General features: G+C 43.7%; 1 protein-coding gene across 3 annotated transcripts in view; it reads right to left on the bottom strand.

The window, feature by feature from the left end:
• The window catches only part of LOC138304451 (histone-lysine N-methyltransferase, H3 lysine-36 specific-like), an 833,106-nt gene that overhangs the window by 594,132 nt on the left and 212,854 nt on the right, over positions 1-26,120 (bottom strand). For all 3 annotated transcript variants that reach the window (XM_069244519.1, XM_069244517.1, XM_069244518.1), the window contains exon 5: positions 585-2,817. In XM_069244519.1, the coding sequence (XP_069100620.1) occupies positions 585-2,817 (2,233 nt within the window). The remainder of the gene's footprint in view (positions 1-584; positions 2,818-26,120) is intronic.

Raw genomic sequence — 26,120 nt, forward strand, 5'->3', positions numbered from 1 at the left:
GTGCTCACCCATAAAAATAGGGCCATTTTCAAACCCAAACACTACATGGCAAAACAATGCACAGCAAGTGAATCTAGCAATTCTGCAGATTCCAACTATTTCAGGCAAAGGGATACAGGACAAAGTTTCCTTTGTGCTCATGCTAGCTGCTCTTCGTTGTTGGTTACTACTAACTTTAAAAGAGACTGCTAATAAATATTTGACATACATTCCATAACATAATAGCCTGAAAAGGAGTGATGTAACAGAGGGAAATTAATGGAACTGTAAGGCAATTATTTTTGCAACCACAAGTCCTATCAAATATTGAAAAATTAGAATACCCCAACAACACTGTTATGGATGCACCCCTCTTTCAACCAATCTCTTTAGCTTCTTCTTTTAGCAGACCACGTACTCATTTGACTAAATCAACTTGCACAACTGCCCTAACAATGCCAGTTTGTGTACACCATGTCAGACCCAACTAATTTCTAATTGACTTATTTACTGATTTATTCATTATTAATTTGTAACACACTGAGTAAACAATACCATTAACTACATTTAGCCGCGGAAATCCAGATATACAACAGTTCTCTTACCTTGTGCCAAGAATTCCAATTCTTCAGGAGAGCTAACAGGCTCAGTTTTTACATGTATAGCTCCATTTGACTTGTCTGACAGATTCAACTGCTTGTCTGCCCCATTCAAGAGACTGGCACATAGGAAACCAGATCCCTGTTCTTCGGTGTTTTTACTGAGTGTGGGAGGCATAGGTACTGCATTCCCCTTGACAGAAGGCTTTCCATTATTTATTTGACCAAAGGCACTCTTAGACTGCAGCCCTTTCCTAGCTCTATAGTTCCGCTTGGCGACTTGAACATTGCTTTGGTTCCTACGTTTATATTGCCTTTTGGGGGTAACCGGATTTAACTCATTAAATTCTTCACCCCCAGAGCCTTCACAGCTCAGCTCAGAGTCCAGCTCTGGGTCCCTCTCTTTTTTAGGGGTGCAACTTGCAATGATGTGCTGACCCTTTGTCTTTCCATGGGATTCCTCCACCACACTGCTAGCAAAACGTGCAAATTCATGATTGACTAAGCACTTTTGTAACCCAGGGGATACGGTCACTCTAGGGATTCTCATCGCATAGTTATGATTATCATTTACTGGGTCAGTTCCATGGCTGTAAATGTCCGATGTGGGTTCTGGTGTGCTAATGGCTCTGTAGTCATGGTTTTCCAACTTCAAAGGTTTGCCAACTGCTTTAACAATATCTGCCTCTGTACACAAGCTAGAAAACTGTTTTAGCAGCCGCACAGATTCTTCAAGAATGCCTGAAGTACTGTCCACTCCACTGGAGTCAGTGGTATTCATAGGTCTGTCGCTGTCACAATCAGTAGGGGATGTGGATTCCTTGATACAACCTATCAATAAAGGGTCACCCGTACTCTGGCTGAGACCACCTTCCCCTTCACTGCTCAATGCGGGTGTGGAAAAAGTGAAGTGTTTGACTGTAGAAGTGCTTCCCGGGCTTGTACATGAGGTTGTGTTTTGTCCTGTCATCACCTGCTTCTCCTTTGTCTTGTTATCATGTATGTCCTTCAACATCATCAATAAGGTGCTAAATTTGTAATCCGGTTCTAAGGCTACAGAACTCTGACCAGAAGAAGCAAAAAGTAAGGGCAACATGGGCTTAGAGGATACACCATCACTGGTCTCTGCCTTTATCGATTTGTAGGATAACTCTTTCAACTCTGACAGAACATGCTTAACCACAGCAGTTTCTATCTCAGCTGCATCTTGTGATCTTTCATGCATGTTGCTGAGTAGCAGCTGATGGGCAAGTGTATCATGCTCAGTAGAAAAGGTTTTTGACCCAGAAGCCACGCCTTTCGTATCAGAAAACACACTTCCTTCACCTTCTTGTGCTTTGTCCTGATTTTTGTGTTTGCTTCTAATATATTGCCTCCTGGGTTCTTTTAATCCTTTCAATTTGAGTCTTTTTTGATCTGGGACATCCTTTTCTATATGAGGAGAACCATCAGGAAGTCGTTTGTATTTAGAAATATCCTGTGACGCCCCTTCAAAAGCTGTAATTGATTCCTCAGCTTGAGAAGCAGGCACTTGCAAAGCAGTTGCTCCTAAGCTGCAATCTGCGGAGCTAACAGCATGTGCGCACAGCCTGTCACATTTTCTATTCTTGCTGCTACTGTTGGTGTACTCAGGTACATTATCACAAGCCCCCTCATGTTCCAGTACTTTAGGCATAACATTTTGGTCCATTTTAATTTGAAGACTCTTAACAGTTGGTAAACGAGTTCGGTTTCTGGGCCCAGCTGTTTTTTTGTTCTTTGAGACACCAGGCAGGACTGCAGTTGTATGGGAGCTGTATGGATTTTCAAAAAATGGAACTTCAGTCCCAGAGTGTGCCTGCTCAGTGCAGCTTTGAGTAAAGAATGGGTGGATCGCACTCAATGCAATTTCGACAACTTCTTTGGACAACACACAACTCATCTCAACAGCAGGTTCTTGAACATTATTAGTATCTTTTTCCAGAACGCTCTTGCCACAATTTGTCTTTTTTGATGACTTGGAACAGGTTAACTTTACTTCAGCCAGTTGTTTGAAAATGCTCAGAGGAGGCCTTAGACACCCATTCATCAGGGTAAGCACATCGGTTAGGGAGTGCCTTTCAGATGGTTCCAGTAGCTCGTAGTTCTGATTACCTTTCAGGATATCAATGCTACAGTTTTGTTTCTCTGGATCTTTGGAAATTAATTCTTCTGCAAGCACAACACTCCTCTGCCATGCAGCTTTATATTTTTTAGGGACCTAGACATAAAAACAAAGGAGGGCATGTTATAAAATTATGAATAGGAAAAAAGATATGTTAACAAAATAATTTGTAAACAGAAACATTGTCAAGATCATTAAATAGTGGCAATGATCATAGTGTAACAGTAAGTCATGTGCATTGATTTTTCCACCCAAACTACAAAACCTACACCCACCCACACCTTTTTGATTTTGCTAGCATTACCAGTACCAGAGAAAGCTGCACAAAGTAAAATGGCGAATAGCCTAGAACGTCAAAAATGTTGACCAGTGCAGAATAAATGTAATCTTCGAAACCTAGCACAAATGCTAAACAAAAACAAAGACGACAGTCTTATCTTGGGTAGGAACTTTAATGTTGCTAAGATGTCGCTGCATGGGCTCAAAAAAGGCGATAAATCATTCAGTAAATGTTGACAGCATATTTTCATTAGAGTCCCAAAATTGTATCTCTTTGCACCAGTCATCCTCTTTGTAAATATTCTAATCCTCTGAGTGAAAAGGTAAATTTCATTAAATTGTTTTGAACTGATTGCTACACATTGTTTAGGCCTAAATGCCAAAACGTAGGGGCTCATTACATTGAACAACTAAACTGGACTGTTTCAGCATGCACTTTTAAAGGTTGAAGTAAAATGTCTCAGCTAACAGGGTGCTTCTCATAAAGGTTAAAAGAGCTGGCATATGATTCAGACGAGGCTTCACAAAGGAGTAGTACACCACTTCCAGGGCATTTTCAGAGTGTTTAGATGCACCTTAAAGGGAGTGACAAACCTAGCTGCTTGGTTCATTCACCAAGGAGAACATCCAAGCCATGGCAGGTGGCCGCAAGGTGCTGCAAGAGACAGATTTTGCTGACAGGAGACAAGTCTCTCTGAGAAAGTTTCAGTACTACACATTTGCACTCTTATGGGGAGAGAGTACATAGTAAACAAAACAGAAAAGTGGAGCTTAAAAATGCCAAGATCTGCCAGTCCCTAACACCATGTATTTTTTTTTCATGCAAACTCTGCGGCTTGCAGAGAAGTGAGAAATTAAGCACTTTCAAAAGCAATCTGGAAAGCAAATTCCAGGCTCAGGGAACAATCACCAAGAACACACCGTGACAGGGAGGTAACTAACTGTAGTTCCCCAGTATTGGAATATTTCAATGATTCACACGCTTGAATCATTCCCAGTCATCGAGATAGGAGTCTCCTGCTAACTTATAATAGCAATGTAGTGTTAAACATAGTACATGAAGGCCCTGGGCTCTTCACTTTTGTAACACATTCCAGTCAATTTATAAAAGGAGGCCAAACTTAGGTTTCAGCCAATCAGGCTGCTTTGCCCTCTACGGAAACCCTTTGAGAAGCTCCAGTTTCTCCGATTTTCCAAAGCACGAGTGTAGAAGAACCACTTATAAAGAAAAGGTGAGCTTCTCAGGGGAGGAGGGTGGATCGCATGTCAATCTATGAAAGATTCCAATACTGTAGAATTAGGGTTATATGTAAGTAACTTATTTTCTTACTCCAGTATTGGCACGTTCATATATTCACATGCTTAAATCAGAGTATATAGCAGTAGTGATGCACATTGTCACCTCAATTGTAAACATACTAATTTATAGAGATGTAAAACATATTAAAAAAATATCTATCTATCTATCTATCTATCTCTATCTATCTATCTATCTATCTCTATCTATATCTATCTATATCTATCTATCTATCTATCTATCTATATCTATCTATCTATATCTATCTATATCTATCTATCTATATCTATCTATCTATCTATCTATATCTATCTATCTATCTATCTATCTATCTCTATCTATATCTATCTATCTATATCTATCTATCTATCTATCTATCTATCTATCTATCTATATATCTATCTATATATCTATCTATATCTATCTATATCTATCTATATCTATATCTATCTATATCTATATCTATCTATATCTATATCTATCTATATCTATATCTATCTATATCTATATCTATATCTATATCTATCTATATCTATCTATATCTATATCTATATCTATATCTATCTATATCTATATCTATCTATATCTATATCTATATCTATCTATATCTATCTATATCTATATCTATCTATATCTATCTATATCTATCTATATCTATATCTATATCTATCTATATCTATATCTATCTATATCTATATCTATCTATATCTATATCTATATCTATATCTATCTCTATATCTATATCTATCTCTATCTCTATCTCTATCTCTATATCTATCTCTATATCTATATCTATATCTATATCTATATCTATATCTATATCTATATCTATATCTATATCTATCTATATCTATATCTATCTATATCTATATCTATATCTATATCTATATCTATCTCTCTATCTCTCTATCTCTCTATCTCTCTATCTCTCTATCTCTCTATCTCTCTATCTCTCTATCTCTCTATCTCTCTATCTATCTATCTATCTATCTATCTATCTATCTCTATCTATCTATCTCTATCTATCTCTCTATCTCTCTATCTCTCTATCTCTCTATCTCTCTATCTCTCTATCTCTCTATCTCTCTATCTCTCTATCTCTCTATCTATCTATCTATCTATATATATATATATGGAAAATGTCACTTACCCAGTGTACATCTGTTCGTGGCATAAGACGCTGCAGATTCATATGCTGTGCATATCCCACCATCTAGTGTTGGGCTCAGAGTGTTACAAGTTGTTTTTCTTCGAAGAAGTCTTTTCGAGTCACAAGATCGAGGGACTCCTCCCATTTCGGCTCCATTGCGCATGGGTGTCGACTCCATCTTAGATGGTTTTCCCCGCAGAGGGTGAGGTAGGAGTTGTGTATATAGTAATAGTGCCCATGCAATGGAGTAAATATGTATGTACATAATGTGTTTAAATGTAATATATTTACAAATGTACAAGTTTAATTTTTCTCAACTTAAAACGGCTACAGGCTCCCGGGGAGGTGGGAGGGCGCATGTGAATCAGCAGCGTCTCATGCCACGAACAGATGTACACTGGGTAAGTGACATTTTCCGTTAGATGGCATGTGTAGCTGCAGATACACATGCTGTGCATAGACTAGTAAGCAGTTATCTCCCCTAAAAGCGGTGGTTCAGCCTGTAGGAGTTGAAGTTGTTTGAAATAAAGTTCGTAATACTGCTTGTCCTACTGTGGCTTGCTGTGTTAACACATCCACGCAGTAATGCTTGGTAAATGTATGAGGCGTAGACCATGCGGCTGCCTTACATATTTCAGTCATTGGTATGTTTCCTAGAAAGGCCATGGTAGCACCTTTCTTTAGAGTCGAGTGTGCCTTTGGTGTAATAAGCAGTTCTCTTTTTGCTTTTATATAACAGGTTTGAATACATTTAACTATCCATCTGGCAATGCCCTGTTTGGATATTGGATTCCCTGTATGAGGTTTTTGGAATGGAACAAACAATTGTTTTGTTTTGCAAATTTGTTTTGTTCTATCTATGTAGTACATTAGTGCCCTTTTAATGTCTAATGTATGCAATGCTCTCTCAGCTACCGAATCTGGTTCTGAAAAGAATACTGGGAGTTCCACTGTTTGATTTAAGTGGAACGGTGATATGACCTTAGGTAAGAATTTAGGATTTGTTCGTAGAACTATTTTATGTTTATGTATTTGAATAAAGGGTTCTTGTATAGTAAATGCCTGTATTTCACTTACCCTTCTGAGAGATGGGATGCTATCAGAAAAACTACCTTCCATGTTAAGAACTGCATCTCACATGAGTGCATGGGTTCAAAAGGTGGACCCATAAGTCGTGTTAAGACAATATTGAGATTCCACAAAGGAACTGGTGGTGTTCTTGGTGGGATAATTCTTTTCAGACCCTCCATAAATGCTTTTATGACTGGGACCCTGAATAATGAAGTTGAGTGCATAATTTGCAGATAAGCTGAAATTGCGGTGAGATGTATTTTAATGGATGAAAAAGCTAACTTTGACTTTCGTAAGTGCAGTAGGTAGCTGACGATGTCTTTAGCAGATGCGTGTAATGGTTGAATTTGATTATTATGGCAGTAATAAACAAATCTTTTCCACTTATTTGCATAGCAATTTCTTGTGGTTGGTTTCCTAGCTTGTTTTATGACCTCCATACATTTCTGTGTAAGGTGTAGGTGCCCGAATTCTAAGACTTCAGGAGCCAAATTGCTAGATTCAACGATGCTGGATTTGGGTGTCTGAGCTGTTGTTTGTGTTGAGTTAACAGATCTGGTCTGTTTGGTAGCTTGATATGGGGCACTACTGAGAGTTCTAGTAGTGTTGTCTACCAAGGTTGTCTTGCCAAAGTTGGTGCTATTAGTATGAGTTTGAGTTTGTTTTTGACTCAATTTGTTTACTTGATATGGAAGGGGTGGGAGAGGGGGAAAAGCGAATGCAAATATCCCTGACCAACTCATCCATAACGCATTGCCCTGAGAGTGAGCCTGTGGGTACCTGGATGCGAAGTTTTGGCATTTTGCGTTTTCTTTTGTTGCAAATAGTTCTATTTGCGGTGTTCCCCACCTTTGGAAGTAAGTTTTTAGTATTTGGGGATGAATTTCCCATTCGTGGATCTGTTGGTGATCCCGAGAGAGATTGTCTGCTAACTGGTTTTGAATTCTAGGTATGAACTGCACTATTAGGCGAATGTGGTTGTGACTCGCCCAATGCCATATCTTTTGTGCCAGGAGACACAACTGTGTTGAGTGTGATCCTCCTTGTTTGTTCAGATAATACATCGTTGTCATGTTGTCTGTTTTGACAAGAATGGGTTTGTGTGTTATTATAGGTTGAAATGCTTTCAGCGCTAGAAATACTGCTAGTAGTTCTAAGTGATTTATGTGAAACTGTCTTTGCTGAGCGTCCCATTGTTCTTGGATGCTGTGTTGGTTGAGGTCTGCTCCCCACCCTATCATGGAGGCATCCGTTATTACGTATTGAGGCACTGGGTCTTGAAAAGGCCGCCCTTTGTTTAAATTTATAGTGTTCCACCACTGAAGCAAGGTGTATGTTTGGCGGTCTATCAACACTAGATCTTGAAGTTGACCTTGTGCCTGTGACCATTGTAATGCTAGGCACTGTTGTAAGGGCCGCATGTGCAATCTTGCGTTTGGGACAATGGCTATGCATGAGGACATCATGCCTAGTAGTTTCATCACTAATTTTACCTGTAGCTTTTGGTTTGGGTGCATGGCTTGTATTACGTTTTGAAATGCCTGTACCCTTTGTGGACTTGGAGTGGCAATCCCTTTTGTTGTGTTGATTGTCACTCCTAAGTATTGTTGTATTTGACAGGGCTGTAGGTGTGATTTTTTTGTATTTGAGTGAGAAACCTAGCTTGTGAAGGGTTTCTATAACATACTTTGTGTGTTGTGAACACCGTTCTTGCGTATTGGTTTTGATTAGCCAATCGTCCAGGTACGGGAAGACATGTATTTGCTGTCTTCTGATATGAGCTGCCACCACTGCGAGGCATTTTGTAAAAACTCTTGGTGCTGTTGTTATCCCGAATGGCAACACCTTGAACTGGTAATGTACCCCTTGGATTACAAATCTTAAGTACTTTCTGTGTGATAGATGTATGGGTATATGGAAATACGCATCCTTGAGGTCTAGTGTTGTCATGTAGTCTTGTTGTTTGAGCAATGGGATCACGTCTTGCAGTGTCACCATGTGAAAGTGATCTGATTTGATGTAAGGGTTTAGTGTTCTGAGATCTAGTATAGGTCTTAGAGTTTTGTCTTTTTGGGGTATGAGGAAGTACAGAGAGTAAACTCCTGTTCCTTTCTGATGAATTGGTACTAGTTCTATTGCATCTTTTTGCAACAACGCCTGGGCCTCTAGTTGTAAGAGATCCATGTGTTGTTTGGACATGTTGTGTGTTTTCGGTGGGACATTTGGAGGGAATTGAAGAAACTCTATGCAATAACCATGCTGGATAATGGCTAGGACCCACGTGTCTGTTGTTATTTGTTTCCAGTTGTTGTAAAAATTGGTTAGTCTCCCCCCCCCCCACTGGCGTCATGTGTTGGGGATTTGTGACGTCGAAGTCACTGTTTATTTTGTGGAGTTTTGGGGCTCTGGAATTTCCCTCTACTCTTTGGGAACTGTCCTCCTCTGTATTGTCCCCGAAAACTACCCCGCTGATATTGGCTTTGATAAGTGGGTCTTGTTTGTAAGGGTGAGGGCTCTGTGCTCTGTCCCCGAAACCCCCCTCTAAACTGTGATTTTCGAAATGTGCCTCTGCTTTGTGGGGAGAAGAGTGCGTGTAGGAAGTTGGCTCTGTATGCACTATTTAAAAGTAAGGAATAGTATGCACAGAGTCCAAGGGTTCCCCTTAGAGGTAAGATAGTGGCAAAAAGAGATAATACTAATGCTCTATTTTGTGGTAGTGTGGTCGAGCAGTAGGCTTATCAAAGGAGTAGTGTTAAGCATCTGTTGTACACACACAGGCAGGGCATAACAGTAAACTGATAATGCCCATCAGGTGTGGAGAATGCTGTCTTTTCTTTTGCTCCAGGTGCCATTTTGATCAATCAGTTCATCAGCTCTTGGAATGGGATGAACATCTGTCTTGGTGACAGAATTAAGTCCTCTGTAGTCCACACAAAACCTCATCTCTCTCTTTCCATCTTTGGTGTGAGGTTTGGGGACTAAGACCACTGGGCTAGCCCAGGGGCTGTCAGAGTGCTCAATGACTCCCAATTCCAGCATCTTGTGGACTTCCACCTTGATGCTTTCCTTAACTTGGTCAGACTGTCTGAATATTTTGTTTTTGAAAGGCATGCTGTCTCCTGTGTCCACATCATGGGTACACAGGTGTGTCTGACCAGGAGTTAGGGAAAAGAGCTCAGCAAACTGTTGCAGGACCTTCCTACAGTCAGATTGCTGTTGGCTAGAGAGGGTGTCTGACTAGATCACTCCATCAACTGAGCCATCTTTAGGGTTTGATGAGAGGAGATCAGGGAGAGGTTCACTCTCAGCTTCCTGGTCCTCATCTGTTACCATTAACAGATTCACATCAGCCCTATCATGGAAGAGCTTAAGGCGGTTCACATGGATCACCCACTTGGGGCTCCTGCTAGTGCCTAGGTCCACCAGGTAGGTGATCTGACTCTTCTTCTCTAGCACTGGGTAAGGGCCACTCCATTTGTCCTGAAGTGCCCTGGGAGCCACAGGCTCCAAACCCCAGACTTTCTGCCCTGGTTGAAATTCAACCATTGCAGCCTTTTGGTCATACCAAAACTTCTGGAGCTGTTGGCTGGCCTCAAGGTTTTTGCTTGCCTTTTCCATGTACTCTGCCATCCTTGAACGTAGGCCAAGTACATAGTCCACTATGTCTTGTTTAGGCTCATGAAGAGGTCTCTCCCAGCCTTCTTTCACAAGAGCTAGTGGTCCCCTTAGAGGGTGGCCAAACAGAAGTTCAAAGGGTGAGAACCCTACTCCCTTCTGAGGCACCTCTCTGTAAGCGAAAAGCAGACATGGCAAGAGGACATCCCATCTCCTTTTGAGTTTTTCAGGGAGCCCCATGATCATGCCCTTTAATGTCTTGTTGAATCTCTCAACAAGGCCATTAGTTTGTGGATGGTAGGGTGTAGTGAATTTATAAGTCACTCCACACTCATTCCACATGTGTTTCAGGTATGCTGACATGAAGTTGGTACCTCTGTCAGACACCACCTCCTTAGGAAAACCCACTCTGGTAAAAATACCAATGAGGGCCTTGGCTACTGCAGGGGCAGTAGTCGACCTAAGGGGAATAGCTTCAGGGTATCTAGTAGCATGATCCACTACTACTAGTATGTACATATTCCCTGAGGCTGTGGGAGGTTCAAGTGGACCCACTATGTCCACACCCACTCTTTCAAAAGGGGACCCCCACCACTGGAATTGGAATGAGGGGGGCCTTTGGATGTCCACCTGTCTTACCACTGGCTTGACAGGTGGTACAGGAGACACAAAACTCCTTGACTTTCTGGGACATGTTGGGCCAGTAGAAGTGGTTGACTAGTCTCTCCCACATCTTGGTTTGTCCCAAATGCCCAGCAAGAGGAATATCATGGGCTAAGGTCAGTATGAACTCCCTAAACACCTGAGGCACTACCACTCTCCTAGTGGCACCAGGTTTGGGATCTCTTGCCTCAGTGTAAAGGAGTCCATCTTCCCAATAGACCCTATGTGTTCCAGTTTTCTTGCCATCGGACTCTTCAGCAGCTTGCTGCCTAAGGCCTTCAAGAGAGGGACAGGTTTCTTGCCCCTTACACAACTGCCCCCTTGAGGGTCCCCCTGGGCCTAAGAGCTCAACCTGATAAGGTTCTAACTCTATAGGCTCAGTTCCCTCAGAGGGCAGAACTTCTTCCTGAGAAGAGAGGTTCTCTTCTTGCTGTTGTGTTGCAGCTGGTTTCCCAGTTGTCTTTCTTTTTCTCTTGGTAGGCTGGGCCCTTTTTCCAGGCTCCAGCTCTACTTTTTCACCCTGTGCCTTGCACTGTGCCCTTGTCTTGACACACACCAGTTCAGGGATACCCAGCATGGCTGCATGGGTTTTCAGTTCTACCTCAGCCCATGCTGAGGACTCCAGGTCATTTCCAAGTAAACAGTCTACTGGGATATTTGAGGAGACCACCACCTGTTTCAGGCCATTGACCCCTCCCCACTCTAAAGTTACCATAGCCATGGGATGTACTTTAGTCTGATTGTCAGCGTTGGTGACTGGATAAGTTTGTCCAGCCAGGTATTGACCAGGGGAAACCAGTTTCTCTGTCACCATGGTGACACTGGCACCTGTATCCCTCAGGCCTTCTACACTTGTCCCATTAATTAAGAGCTGCTGCCTGTATTTTTGCATGTTAGGAGGCCAGGCAGCCAGTGTGGCTAAATCCACCCCACCCTCAGAGACTAATGTAGCTTCAGTGTGACACCTGATTTGCTCTGGGCACCCTGTTGATCCCACTTGGAGACTAGCCATTCCAGTGTTAGTTGGAGTGGAGTTAGAAGTGGTACTTTTCTTGGGACAGGCCTTGTCTCCAGTTTGGTGTCCAGGCTGATTACAGCTACGACACCAGGCCTTTTTGGGATCAAAGTTTTTACCCTTGTACCCAAAATTGTTTTGTGAAGAGGCTCTGGGCCCACCCTCCTGTGCAGGATTTTGGGGGCCTGAAGAAGACTCTGTACTATTTTTGTTTTTGGATGTCTCAACACTCTTCCACTGGGGAGGCTTCATTACCCCTTTCTTTTGGTCACCCCTTGTGGAAGTCTTGGTCACCCTTGTCTTGACCCAATGGTCCGCCTTCTTTCCTAATTCTTGGGGAGAAATTGGTCCTAGGTCTACCAGATGCTGATGCAGTTTATCATTTGAACAATTACTTAATAGGTGTTCTTTCACAAATAAATTGTACAGCCCATCATAATTATTTACACCACTGCCTTGAATCCAACCATCCAGTGTTTTTACTGAGTAGTCCACAAAATCAACCCAGGTCTGGCTCGAGGTTTTTTGAGCCCCCCTGAATCTAATTCTATACTCCTCAGTGGAGAATCCAAAGCCCTCAATCAGGGTTCCCTTCATGAGGTCATAAGATTCTGCATCTTTTCCAGAGAGTGTGAGGAGTCTATCCCTACACTTTCCAGTGAACATTTCCCAAAGGAGAGCACCCCAGTGAGATCTGTTTACTTTTCTGGTTGCACAAGCCCTCTCAAAAGCTGTGAACCATTTGGTGATATCAACACCCTCTTCATATTTAGTCACAATCCCTTTAGGGATTTTCAACATTTGTCAGGAGAATCTCTGACCCTATTTAAGTTGCTGCCACCATGGATGGGACCAAAACCCATCTCTTGTCTTTCCCTTTCTATGGCTAGGAGCTGTCTCTCCAAAGCCAATCTTTTGGCCATCCTGGCTAACAGGAGGTCATCTTCACTGAGGCTATCCTCAGTGATTTCAGAGGTGCTGGCCCCTCCTGTGAGGGAAGCAGCATCTCTGACTGTCACAGTTGGGATCAGGGATTGAGGTTCCATGATCTCCCTAATTAGGACTGGGAGGCGGGAATTCTCCTCCAAGTCACTATCATCATCCTCTGGGTTGTCATCCTCAGAGGGGTTGGCTTTTTCAAACTCTGCCAAAAGCTCCTGGAGCTGTTGTTTGGAGGGTCTTAAGCCAATTGGAATTTTCTTTATTTTGCAGAGAGACCTTAGCTCCCTCATCTTAAGATGGAGGTAAGGTGTGAGGTCGATTTCCACCACATTCTCATCTGCACCAGGCATTATGTTTCTAAAAGTTGGAATACTTTTTAAGAATCTAAAACTATTTCAAGAACCTAATTCAAACTTTCACAAAACATTTAAACTCTAAAAGAAATGCTAACAGGGACTAACACAAGGCCCTAGCAGGACTTTTAAAATTTTTAAAAAATAGCACAAATTGTAAAAATCAATTTCGAATGACAATTTTTGGAATTTGTCGTGTGATCAGGTATTGGCTGAGTAGTCCAGCAAATGCAAAGTCTTGTATCCCACCGCTGCCACCAATGTAGGAAGTTGGCTCTGTATGCACTATTTCAAAGTAAGGAATAGTATACACAGAGTCCAAGGGTTCCCCTTAGAGGTAAGATAGTGGCAAAAAGAGATAATACTAATGCTCTATTTTGTGGTAGTGTGGTCGAGCAGTAGGCTTATCAAAGGAGTAGTGTTAAGCATCTGTTGTACACACACAGGCAATAAATGAGGAACACACACTCCGAGGCAATTCCAGGCCAATAGGTTTTTGTATAGAAAAATATATTTTCTTAGTTTATTTTAAGAACCACAGGTTCAACTTTTACATGTAATACTTTAAATGAAAGATATTGCAGGTAGGTACTTTAGGAACTTTGAATAATCACAACAGCATATATACTTTTCGAATAAATCACATATAGCTATTTTAAAACTAGACACAGTGCAATTTTCACAGTTCCTAGGGGGAGTAAGAGTTTGTTAGTTCTTGCAGGTAAGTAAACCACCTACGGGGTTCAAGTTTGGGTCCAAGGTAGCCCACCGTTGGGGGTTCAGAGCAACCCCAAAGTTACCACACCAGCAGCTCAGGGCCGGTCAGGTGCAGAGTTCAAAGTGGTGCCCAAAACGCATAGGCTTCAATGGAGAAGGGGGTGCCCCGGTTCCAGTCTGCCAGCAGGTAAGTACCCGCGTCTTCGGAGGGCAGACCAGGGGGGTTTTGTAGGGCACCGGGGGGGACACAAGTTAGCACAGGAAGTACACCCTCAGCAGCACGGGGGCAGCCGGGTGCAGTGTGCAAATACACGTCAGGTTTCCAATGTAAATCAATGGGAGACCAAGGGGTCTCTTCAGCGATGCAGGCAGGCAAGGGGGGGGGGGGCTCCTCGGGGTAGCCACCACCTGGGCAAGGGAGATGGCCTCCTGGGGGTCACTCCTGCACTGGAGTTCTGATCTTTCAGGTCCTGGGGGCTGCGGGTGCAGAGTCTTTTCCAGGCGTCGGGATCTGGGAGTCAGGCAGTCGCGGTTAGGGGGAGCCTCGGGATTCCCTCTGAAGCATTGCTGTGGGGGATCAGGGGGGGCAACTCTGGCTACTCACGGTCTCGTAGTCGCCGGGGAGTCCTCCCTGAAGTTTTGTTTCTCCACAAGTCGAGCCGGGGGTGTCGGGTGCAGAGTAGCAAGTCTCACGCTTCCGGCGGGAAACGCAGTTGTCTTGAAGTTGCTTCTTTGGAAACAAAGTTGCAGTCTTGGGTGAACAGAGCCGCTGTCCTCTGGAGTTTCTTGGTCCTTCTAGAGCAGGGCAGTCCTCTGAGGATTCAGAGGTCGCTGGTCCTGGGGAAAGAGTCGCTGGAGCAGTGTCTTTAGAAGTGGGGAGACAGGCCGGTAGAGCTGGGGCCAAAGCAGTTGGTGTCTCCGTCTTCTCTGCAGGGTTTTAAAGCTCAGCAGTCCTCTTCTTCTTAGGTTGCAGGAATCTGAGTTCCTAGGTTCTGGGGACCCCTTAAATACTAAATTTAAGGGCGTGTTTAGGTCTGGGGGGTTAGTATCCAATGGCTACTAGCCCTGAGGGTGGGTACACCCTCTTTGTGCCTCCTCCCAAGGGGAGAGAGTCACATTCCTATCCCTATTGGGGGAATCCTCCATCTGCAAGATGGAGGATTTCTAAAAGTTAGAGTCACTATAGCTCAGGACACCTTAGGGGCTGTCCTGACTGGCCAGTGACTCCTTGTTATTCTCATTATCTCCTCTGACCTTGTTGCCAAAAGTGGGGCCGTGGCCGGAGGGGGTGGGCAACTCCACTAGCTGAAGTGCCCTGGGGTGCTGTAACAAAGGGGGTGAGCCTTTGAGGCTCACCGCCAGGTGTTACAGTTCCTGCAGGGGGAGGTGTGAAGCACCTCCACCCAGTACAGGCTTTGTTACTAGCCACAGAGTGACAAAGGCACTCTCCCCATGTGGCCAGCAACATGTCTCGAGTGTGGCAGGCTGCTAAAACCAGTCAGCCTACACGGGTAAGTTGGTTAAGGTTTCAGGGGGCACCTCTAAGGTGCCCTCTGGGGTGTATGTTACAATAAAATGTACACTGGCATCAGTGTGCATTTATTGTGCTGAGAAGTTTGATACCAAACTTCTCAGTTTTCAGTGTAGCCATTATGTTGCGGTGGAGTTCGTGTATGACAGACTCCCAGACCATATACTCTTATGGCTACCCTGCACTTACAATGTCTAAGGTTTTGCTTAGACACTGTAGGGGCACTGTGCTCATGCACTGGTGCCCTCACCTATGGTATAGTGCACCCTGCCTTAGGGCTGCAAGGCCTGCTAGAGGGGTGACTTATCTATACTGCATAGGCAGTGTGAGGTTGGCATGGCACCCTGAGGGGAGTGCCATGTCGACTTACTCGTTTTGTCCTCACCAGCACACAAGCTGGCAAGCAGTGTGTCTGTGCTGAGTGAGGGGTCCCCAGGGTGCCATAAGACATGCTGCATCCCTTAGAGACCTTCCCTGGCATCAGGGCCCTTGGTACCAGGGGTACCAGTTACAAGGGACTTACCTGGATGCCAGGGTGTGCCAATTGTGAAAACAAAAGTACAGGTTAGGGAAAGAACACTGGTGCTGGGGCCTGATTAGCAGACCTCAGCACACTTTCAAATCAAAACTTAGCATCAGCAAAGGCAAAAAGTCAGGGGGTAACCATGCCAAGAAGGCATTTCCTTACAGTGCGCCCATGGCTTTGGCCGTATCTGTCTCTTTTTTAAGTTTTTCTATGGCAGTTTCCACCTCCGGCCCAAACAACTGCTGTCCGTTAAATGGCATATTCAGGACGCTTGTTGTATTTCAGGCTTGAATCCTGAGGTTCTTAGCCATGCGTGCCTCCGTATGGTCACTGCTGTATTGACAGTCCTAGCAGCTGTGTCGGCTGCATCCATTGCTGAGCGTATCTGATTGTTCGAGATGCTCTGGCCTTCCTCCACCACTTGTTGTGCTCTTTTTTGGAACTCTTTGGGCAGATGTTCAATGAAATGTTGCATTTCATCCCAATGAGCCCTATCATATCTCGCCAGCAATGCCTGTGAGTTGGCAATGCGCCATTGGTTTGCTGCCTGTGCTGCAACCCTTTTCCCCGCAGCATCAAACTTGCAACTTTCTTTGTCTGGAGGTGGGGCGTCTCCTGAGGTGTGTGAGTTCGCCCTTTTACGAGCTGCCCCTACTACCACGGAGTCTGGTGTTAATTGCTGCGTGATGTACACAGGGTCTGTTGGTGGCGCTTTATACTTCTTCTCCACCCTTGGAGTGATGGCCCTGCCCTTCACAGGCTCCTGAAACACTTGTTTGGAGTGTTTGAGCATTCCTGATAACATAGGGAGACTTTGGTACTGGCTATGTGTGGCCGACAGTGTATTAAATAGAAAGTCATCCTCTATAGGTTCTGCATGCGGGGTGACATTATGAAACGCTGCTGCTCTTGCCACCACCTGTGTGTAGGCAGTGCTGTCCTCAGGTGGTGACGGTCTCGCTGGATTACAGTCAGGACTGTTATCTGATACAGGCGCATCATAAAGATCCCAAGCGTCGGGATCATCCTGACTCATCCCTGTGTGAGTTGGGGACTGCATCATTGGTGGAGTGGCTACTGGTGATAGTTGTGGTGAGCGTTATGGAGAGGGTGACGGAGTCACTTGTCTTGCCACCTTTGCCTGAGGCTGCTTGTCTTTCTCTTGGAAGGCAAGTTTTCTTTTCAATCTTATTGGAGGGAGAGTACTGATCTTCCCTGTGTCCTTTTGAATGTGGAGCCTTCTTTGGATGTAATCTGGCTCCCCTGCCTCCAGTTCTTGTCCGAATTTGTGTCCTTGCATCTTTGAGGACAGGCCCTGTTCTTCAGTGTAGGAACTCGATTTCGGTTCCGAGGCTGGATGTTTTGGTATGGAAACTTTTTCGGCAGTCTTTTTCGGCTCCGAAGACACTTTTTAAATTTTCGGCATACAGATTTCTCGATGCCGACTCATTTCGGTGCCGTCCTCTCAGTGTCTAGATTGCTCCGACTCGGTGTCTCGGGGTCGAGTCTGCTCTGTGCCGGTATCTCGACCGGAGTCGGATGACTTCGACACATGCATGCCCTTTTTCGGTGCCGATGCTGAAGTCACCTATTTTTCGGGTTAAGCCATGGCCTGCTGGCGGTGGCGTCCCCTGGGCTTTAGCGGTTTTGCTGTGAGTTTTGTTTGACGTCTTACTCACGGTTTTCGGCGTATGTTCGGGATCGACCTCATCAGAGTCCGAATCCACGATGGAGAAGGTTTCTTCCGCTTCCTCCAAGTGTTGTTGTCCTGTCGACGCCATTTGAAATCTCCTTGCTCTTCGGTCTCTTAAAGTCTTCCTCGACCGAAACGCTCGACAGGCCTCACAGGTATCCTCTTTGTGTTCTGAAGACAAACCCAAATTACAGACCAGATGCTAATCTGTATAAGGATACTTGTTGTGACATTCGGGGCAGAAGCGGAATGGGGTCCGTTCCATTAGCCTTGAGGACGCACATGGTCAGGCCGACCAGGCCCCGCCGGGGAATCGAAAACCCCAAAGGGTCACCGAAGCTCTTCAAAATTCGGTGTCGATCTGTTGTAACTAACCAGATACCGAACGCAAACAATACCGTCGAATTTTCCGAGATTTTCACTAACTTTCCGAACCGAAATGCGGAGCGAAACGGAACACGTCCGAACCCGATGACAGAAAGAAAACAATCTAAGATGGAGTCGACGCCCAAGCGCAATGGAGCTGAAATGGGAGGAGTCCCTCGATCTCGTGACTCGAAAAGACTTCTTCGAAGAAAAAACAACTTGTAACACTCCGAGCCCAACACTAGATGGCGGGATATGCACAGCATGTGTATCTGCAGCTACACATGCCATCGAACATATAGATATATAAATATATATATATATATATATATATATATATATATATATATATATATATATATATATATATAATGTCACTTACCCAGTGTACATCTGTTCGTGGCATGTAGTGCTGCAGATTCACATGCTATGCATATCTCATCCAATATCTAGTGTTAGTGGTGCGCTCGGAGTGTTACAAGTTGTATTTCTATGAAGAAGTCTTTTCAAAGTCACAGGATCGAGTGACTCTTCCTCTCGGTTACAGTGCACATGGGCATCGACTCCACTGTTTTCCCCGCAAAGGGTGAAGGAAGGAGTGATAGAGTATAAGAATACAAAGAGATGGCCATGCTAATGTAAATGTATATACATATGCACAAATGTTAAACTTAAACGACTACAGGCTTCCGGGAAGGAGGGAGGGTGCAAGTGAATCTGCAGCACTACATGCCAGGAACAGATGTACACTGGGTAAGTGACATTTTCCATTCGATGGTATGTGTAGCTGCAGATATACATGCTATGCATAGACTACAAAGTAGTTAGTCCTCCCAAAAAAAAGCGGTGGCTAGCCTGTAGGAGTTGAAGTTGTTTGAAATAGTGTTTTTAAGACAGCTTAACAAACAGTGGCGTGTTGCTGTGAAAAAACAACAGTAGTGTTTTGTAAATGTATGAGGAGTTGACCATGTGGCTGCTTTACATATATCAACCATTGGTATGTTTCCTAAAAATGCCATTGACGTACCTTTCTTTCTTGTAAGATATGCTCTAAGAGTGATGAAAAGTTGTCTTTTTGCTTTGATGTAGCATGTTTGTATACATCTAACAATCCATCTTGCTAAACCTTGTTTTGACATAGGATTGCCTTTATGTGGTTGTTGGAAATCAACAAAAAGTTGTTTTGTTTTCCGAAAATGTTTAGTTCTGTCTATATGGTACATAAGAGCTCTTTTGATATCTAGGGTATGAAGAGTTCTTTCTGCCACATAGTCTGGCTGTGGAAAGAAGGCTGGCAATTCCACTGTTCGGTTGATGTGAATAGGAGTTATTACTTTTGGTAGAAATTTTGGATTGTTTTAAGTACAACTTTATGTTTGTGCACTTGGAAAAAAGGTTCTTCAAGAGTGAATACTTGTATTTCACTAACTCTTCTTAAAGAAGTAATAGCTACACGGAAGGCAACCTTCCATGTTAAAAATTGAATTTGACAAGCACGCATGGGTTCAAAAGGTGGTCCCATGAGTCTGGTAAGTACGATATTTACATTTCACGATGGAACAGGTGGTGTTCTAGGTGGAATAATGAGTTTTAAGCCTTCCATGAAGGCTTTAATAACTGGAACTCTGAAAAGAGAAGTATGTTGAATAGTCTGCAAGTATGCAGATATTGCCGTAAGGTGTTTCTTGATGGATGAGAAAGCTAAATTTGATTGCTGCAAATGAAGTAAATAGCATACAATATCTTGTATAGATACTGTAAGTGGATCAGAGTTTTTAGATTGACAGTAGTAGACACATCTTTTCCACTTGTTTGCGTAACATTGTCTAGTAGTAGGTTTATATGCTTGTTTAATTACTTCCATACATTCTGATGGAAGCTTTAGGTAACCAAAGTCTAAGGTTTCAGGAGCCAAATCGTTAGATCGAGAACATTGGGGTTTGAGTGCCTTATTTGACCTTTGTTCTATGTTAACAAGTCCGGTCTCTTTGGGAGTTAGGAATGAGGTACTACAGACAGATCTAGGAGTGTTGTGTACCAATGCTGACATGCCCACGTTGGGGCTATGAGTATCATGGTGAGTGAAGCTTGACGTAGTTTGCTGACCAGAAAGGGGAGGAGTGGGAGAGGGGGGAAAAAGCATGAGCAAATATCCCTGACCAATTGATCCCATAGAGCATTGCCCTTGGGTAAGGGATGTGGGTGTCTGGATGCAAAGTTTTGGCATTTTGCGTTTTCGCTTGTTGCGAATAGGTCTATTTCTGGTGTCCCCCACTTTTGAAATTATTTTTTAAGTACTTGGGGGTGAATCTCCAATTTGTGAGTTTGTTGGTGATTCCTGCTTAGGAGATCTGCCAGCTGATTGTCTATCCCTGCAATGTATTGTGCTAACAGATTAATGTGATTGTGAATTGCCCATTTCCATTTTGTTTGGGCTAGTAGGGACAGTTGAGATGCATGCGTCCCGCACTGTTTGTTGAGGTAATACTTGGTTGTCATGTCTGGTTTTATTAGAACAGTCTTCTGTTTGAGAAGCGGTTGAAATGCTTTTAGGGCAAGGAATATAGCTAATAATTATAGGTAGTTTATGTGAAACAGTTTCTGCTTGGAATCCCATTCCCTTTGAATGGTATGATTGTTGAGATGAGCTACCCAACCTATCATGGATGCTTCTGTTGTGATTATGGTCTGAGGCACAGGGTCTTGAAATGACCGCCCTTTGATTAGATCGCTGAGATTCCACCATTGAAGGGACATATATGTTTTCCGGTCTATCAACACTAGATCTTGAAGTTGAACATGTGCTTGAGACCATTGTTGTGAGAGGCACTGTTGTAAGGGTCTCATGTATAGTCTTGCATGTGAACTATAGCTATGCAAGATGCCATCATCCCTAACATTTTCATTATGAATCTTACAGTATATTGTTGATTTGGCTGTATTTGTGGTATGAGATTTTGGAAAGCTTGTATCTTCTGTGCATTTGGGTATGCTAGGGCTTTTTGAGTATGTAGAATAGCACCTAGGTAAGGTTGCACTTGCGCTGGTTGAAGGTGTGATTTTTGGTAATTGAGAGTGAACCCTAGTGTATGTAGGGTTTCTATCACATATTGAGTGTGTTGTTAGCATTGTGTAAAATTGTTTGATTTTATTAGCCGATCGTCTAGATATGGAAAGGCGTGAAAGTGTTGTCTTCTTACGTTGGCTGCTACTACTGCTAGACACTTTGTGAACACTCTTGGAACTGCTGTTATGCCGAATGGCAAAACTTTGAACTGGTAATGTTTTCCTGCTATGACGAACCTGAGGTATTTTCTGTGAGCTGGATGGATGGGTATGTGGAACCCGTCATGTAATCGTGTTTTGTAGTAGTGGAATGACATCCTGCAGTTACCATGTGAAAATGTTCTGACAGGATGTATAGACTGAGAGGCCTGAGGTCTAATATGAGCCTGAGGGTGCCGTCTTATTTGGGAATGAGGAAGTATAGTGAATATACTCCTGTTCCTTGTTGAGAATGTGGAACTAATTCTATTGCTTGTTTTAATAGTAGAGATTGTACCTCTTCTTGCAGCAGAACTTTGTGTTCTGGGGACAATTAGTGGTGATGTGGTTGGATGTTTGGAGGGGTGGAGATTCATTCTAGGTAATTGCCATTGCAGATAATTGATAATATCTGATTGCCAGTGGTGATATTTTGCCAATGAGAGTGGAATTGCTGTAGTATTCCCCCCACAGGAGACGTGTGGAGTGAAGGGGTGGGAAGGAAGTCACTGCTTTGGTGGTTTAGAGGCTTGCTTTGAGGTTTGGAACTTGCCTCTGTTCCTGAAATATTGTCCTCTATAGGACCCTCTAAACCCCCCCCTCTTTGATATTGGGTTTGTTGTCCCTGCTTTGTCTGGGAGGTAGAAGCATCAAAGGACTGTGGCTTAAAACCTCCTCTAAACTGGAGTCTGCGAAAGGAGCCTCTATATGGTGTGGTATATAATGCCTCCATTGCTTTCGCAGTATCTGAGTCTTTTCTCAGTTTCTCAATAGTGGTGTCTACCTCTGGGCCGAACAGATGTTTCTTGTCAAAAGGCTTATTAAGTATTGCCTGTTGAATTCCTGGTTTAAAACCAGAGGAGTGTAGCCATGCATGCCTTCTAATTGTAATGGCAGTACTGACACTCCTTGCGGCTGTATCGGCAGCATCGAGGGAGGACCTTATCTGGTTATTGATTATAGCCTGTCCCTCTTCTACAACCTGTTGTATTCTCTTTTGGTGCTCTTTTGGGAGGTGCTTTATAAGATCTTGCATCTCTTCCCAATGGGCCCTGTCATATCTGGCTAAAAGTGCCTGAGATTTGGCAATTCTCCATTGGTTAGCCGCTTGTGTGGTGACTTGTCAGCTGCATCAAATTTCCTACTTTCCTTATCAGGAGGAGGTGCGTCTCCTGATGACTAGCTGTTTGCTCTTTTCCTAGCCGCGCTGACTACCACCGAGTCTGGAGGAACCTGATGTGTGATATAGCCTGGGTCCGTAGGGGCATGTTTATATTTTTTGTCAATTCTAGGGGTGGGGACACTAGCTTTGACAGGCTCATAAAAAAATTGCTCAGTATTTTTAACCATTCCAGGCACCATTGGGAGACACTGGTACCCGGAGTGAGTGGAAGACAGGGTGTTAAACAGAAAGTCTTCTTCCAGGGGTTCAAAATGCATAAGCACTCCATGATAAGCCTCTGCCCTAGAGACTACTTGGGTGTAGGCAGTAGTGTCTTCTGGGGGACAAGGTTTAGATGGGTAGAGGTCTGGACCATTGTCTGGAATGGGATCAGGGTCATAGAGATCCCATGGGTCAACTGTATCTCCATGTGAATATAATGAGTGTGTTGGAGAAGGCAATGGTGGTGGACTATTGTGAGGTGAAAAAGAAGGCTGTGGAGAGTGAGGAGGAGAAGTAGGGAGAGGTGCTGGTTTCTCCTTTTGTTTCTGCACTTTTGCTGGTGGTTGAACAGAGTCTAATTCCTCTTGAAAAGCCAGCTTTCTTTGAGTCTTTGAAGGAGGTGCAGTGATGATTCATCCAGTCTCCTTATGTATATGGATTCTCGATTGACTTTCATCCATAACCTCTAATATTGTCTCAATCTCAGTCTCTTCTTCAGAAGCTTTGTGAGATTCCTGCATGGGATTTGAGATTTGCTTCAATTTTCTCGAAAGTCCTTGTTCCTATGTGTATGAGGATTTTTTCGGCTCCAAAGTTTGGATCTTTTTCGGTCCCGAAAAAGTAGTTGGTTATTTTGGCTCCAAAATCATGTGTCGAATTTTCGACTCCAAGGAATGAAGTCATACCGGAGTCTGACATGGAAGCTTTAACCGATTTACCCGACTCCGAGGTGGACGGAGGAGTGGCCTTTTTCGGCGCCAACCCCGAAGGTCAGTCACCAGTAGTCTTTTTTCGGGCCGAACCATGGCCTTCCGGCAGTGGTGTACCCAATGCCCTCTGAAGTTTTTTATGTAAGGGTGTAGGGGCAGACGTACTCACATGCTGGGCAGCTGTGATGGGTCTATCGTCTTCCGATTCATGGTCTGAGTCGGTGTCTCTGATGGAGACTGCTGTCTGTGCCTGCTCTTCCTCCATGACGTCAAGATGTTCTGTGCTTTTCGACGCCATTTCTAGTCTTCGGGCTCTGCGATCTCTCAAGGTCTTCTTTGATCTAAACGATTGACAGGCTTTACAATCTTCCTCCCGATGGTCTGGAGAAAGGAACAAATTACAAACCAGGTGTTGGTCTGTATATGGGTACTTCGCGTGGCATTGAGGGCAGAAACGAAATGGAGTCCGATCCATCAGGCTTTCCACGTGGTAGGCCAAAACAGACCTGAGTCGGGCGCACGCACCCCGAAGGGCGAAATGAACGTTCCGATGGTACTACCGGTTTGATGGGAAACCCGATCTAAACAATACCTACGAATAAGTAGGTTTTCTGGGGTTTTCTGATTTTAAATCTATGAGCAAGAGGAAACACGTCCGAACCCGACAGCGGAAAGAATACAACCTAACAATGGAGTTGATGCCCATGCGCACTGTAACCAAGGGGAGGAGTCACTTGATCCCGTGACTCCGAAAAGACTTCTTCGAAAAAAAACAAATTGTAACACTCCAAGCCCAACATTAGATGTCGGAAGAGATATGCATAGCATGTGTATCTGCAGCTACACATACCATCGAACATATACACATATATATGTGTATATATATGTGTATATATATATACATATATATATACACACACACACACACACACACACACACACACACACACACACACACACACACACTAGCATATATTACACAGATGTATGCCTCTAAGTAGCGATGTGTTTAAATATATGCAAATATCTTTTAATGTAAAACGAAGAAGAGTTAATGTGCGGAACTAGTAAAAAAAATTAAAAAGGGCAGTGGGAGGAAGGAGACAGCTCACCTTTACTGGAAGAGATGTTTTAGAGCTGCGAGTTGCCTTCAGGTGCTGAGTCTAAACTATGACGTTTTGTAAAAGGTTGGCTATTCTGTCAGGTGGCTGCTCTGCAAATGTCCTGAAGGGGCACACCAGCAAATAATGCTGTTGTAGTTGAAGTAGTTCTTGTAGAATGAGCATATACTGAGGGCTGCAATGGTTTGCCCACTGCCAAGTGACAGAAGTGAATTGCGCTAGATAGCCACCAAGAGATGCTCTGCTTGGAAATGGGATGCCCTTTCCTTGGCGCGCTGTATGCCACACATAACTGGCTAGATTTACGGAAGCTCTTAGCTTTGCCTAGGTACATTTTAAGCACCTTTTGATATCAAAGGAATTAAGAGCCCTTTCAGCCGGTGCTGTAGGGTTCGCAAAGAACGCCTTGAGGATTACCGGTTCACTGAGGTGAAAGTCTGTAGGGACTTTAGGAATAAAAGCTGGATTTGTGTGAAAGATTACCCTATCACCCTTAAATTGCAGGAAGGGTTCTTGAATGGTCACGGCTTGAATCTCGCTGACTCGTCTGGCAGAAGTCAGAGCCACAAGGACAACAACCTTCCAGAAGAGGAATTTTATATATGGCCTGTCAATGGGCTCAAATGTGTGCTTCATGAGCTGTAATAGCACCGTATTCAATCCCAAGATGGAGGAGGTAGTCTGACTGGTGGGAAAACTCTAAACTGGCCCTTAAGAAACTGCTTGATAATTCTGGCAGACCATAACAATGGTGATGTGGCAGATGACTGGGATCGGGGTATAGCTGCCAGATGAACTTTGATGGAGCCATGAGCTAACCCTGAGTGTGCCAGGCGTAACAGATATGGAATGATCTCTTCGGGTGGCAAGGAAAGTAGATGGGCCTGCGCAAGTTGGCACCATATACAAAATCTCTTCCACTTATAACTACAGGTTTTGTTTGTACTGGCAAGTGTGTACCTACAATCAGGAGTGATGTTTAAGTGGGTGAATTAATTGTGCTCCGGAGCCAGCTGATAAGTGAAGAGACTTGGGATCTGGGTGCAGCACTGGCCATTGTTAACTGTGAGGAGAAAAGGTGTCATTCTTAACAGGATTTGAGGTTTCTCTGAAATAAGAAGTAGCTCTGTAACCCAGTGCTGGCGAGTTCACGTTTCAGCTATCAAGATTATCCTGCAAGTCTCAGTCTCCATCTTCATGAGAACCTTTGGAACGAGCCGAAAGGCGTAAGCAAAGATTCTGGACCATGCCATAGAAAATGCATTCCCCTATGATCTCGGACTGTGATGCCAACCTGCAAAGAAATGTTGTTTTGGAAATTTGCTAACAGGACAAGATTCGGGTTGCCCCACTGTGAGAAGACCTGCTTGAGAGTTTCCTGGTCCAATTCCCAGTCGTAGCAAAATTTCTTTAATCTGCTTAGAGTGTCTGCAATTATATTCTAATTTCCTGGAATGTGCTCAACTCGTAGATGCATTCTGTGACGGATGGAACAATTCTAGATGCCTTGCAACTCCAGAGAAAGAGAAGTGACCTTGTGCTGCCTTGTTTGTTCACATGTTGCATTGTGGTTGTAATGTATGTACGTATCAGAGCCGCAGCGTTCCTTATCCTCTCAAGGAAATTATGTAAGGTGAGATTACTGCCTTGAGCTTGAGAAGATTGATGTGATAACAACTGTGAGCTTTTTGCCACTTACAGC

The sequence above is a fragment of the Pleurodeles waltl genome, chromosome 7, assembly GCF_031143425.1.
Source record: "Pleurodeles waltl isolate 20211129_DDA chromosome 7, aPleWal1.hap1.20221129, whole genome shotgun sequence".
In the NCBI taxonomy this organism is placed as follows: Eukaryota; Metazoa; Chordata; class Amphibia; order Caudata; family Salamandridae; genus Pleurodeles; species Pleurodeles waltl.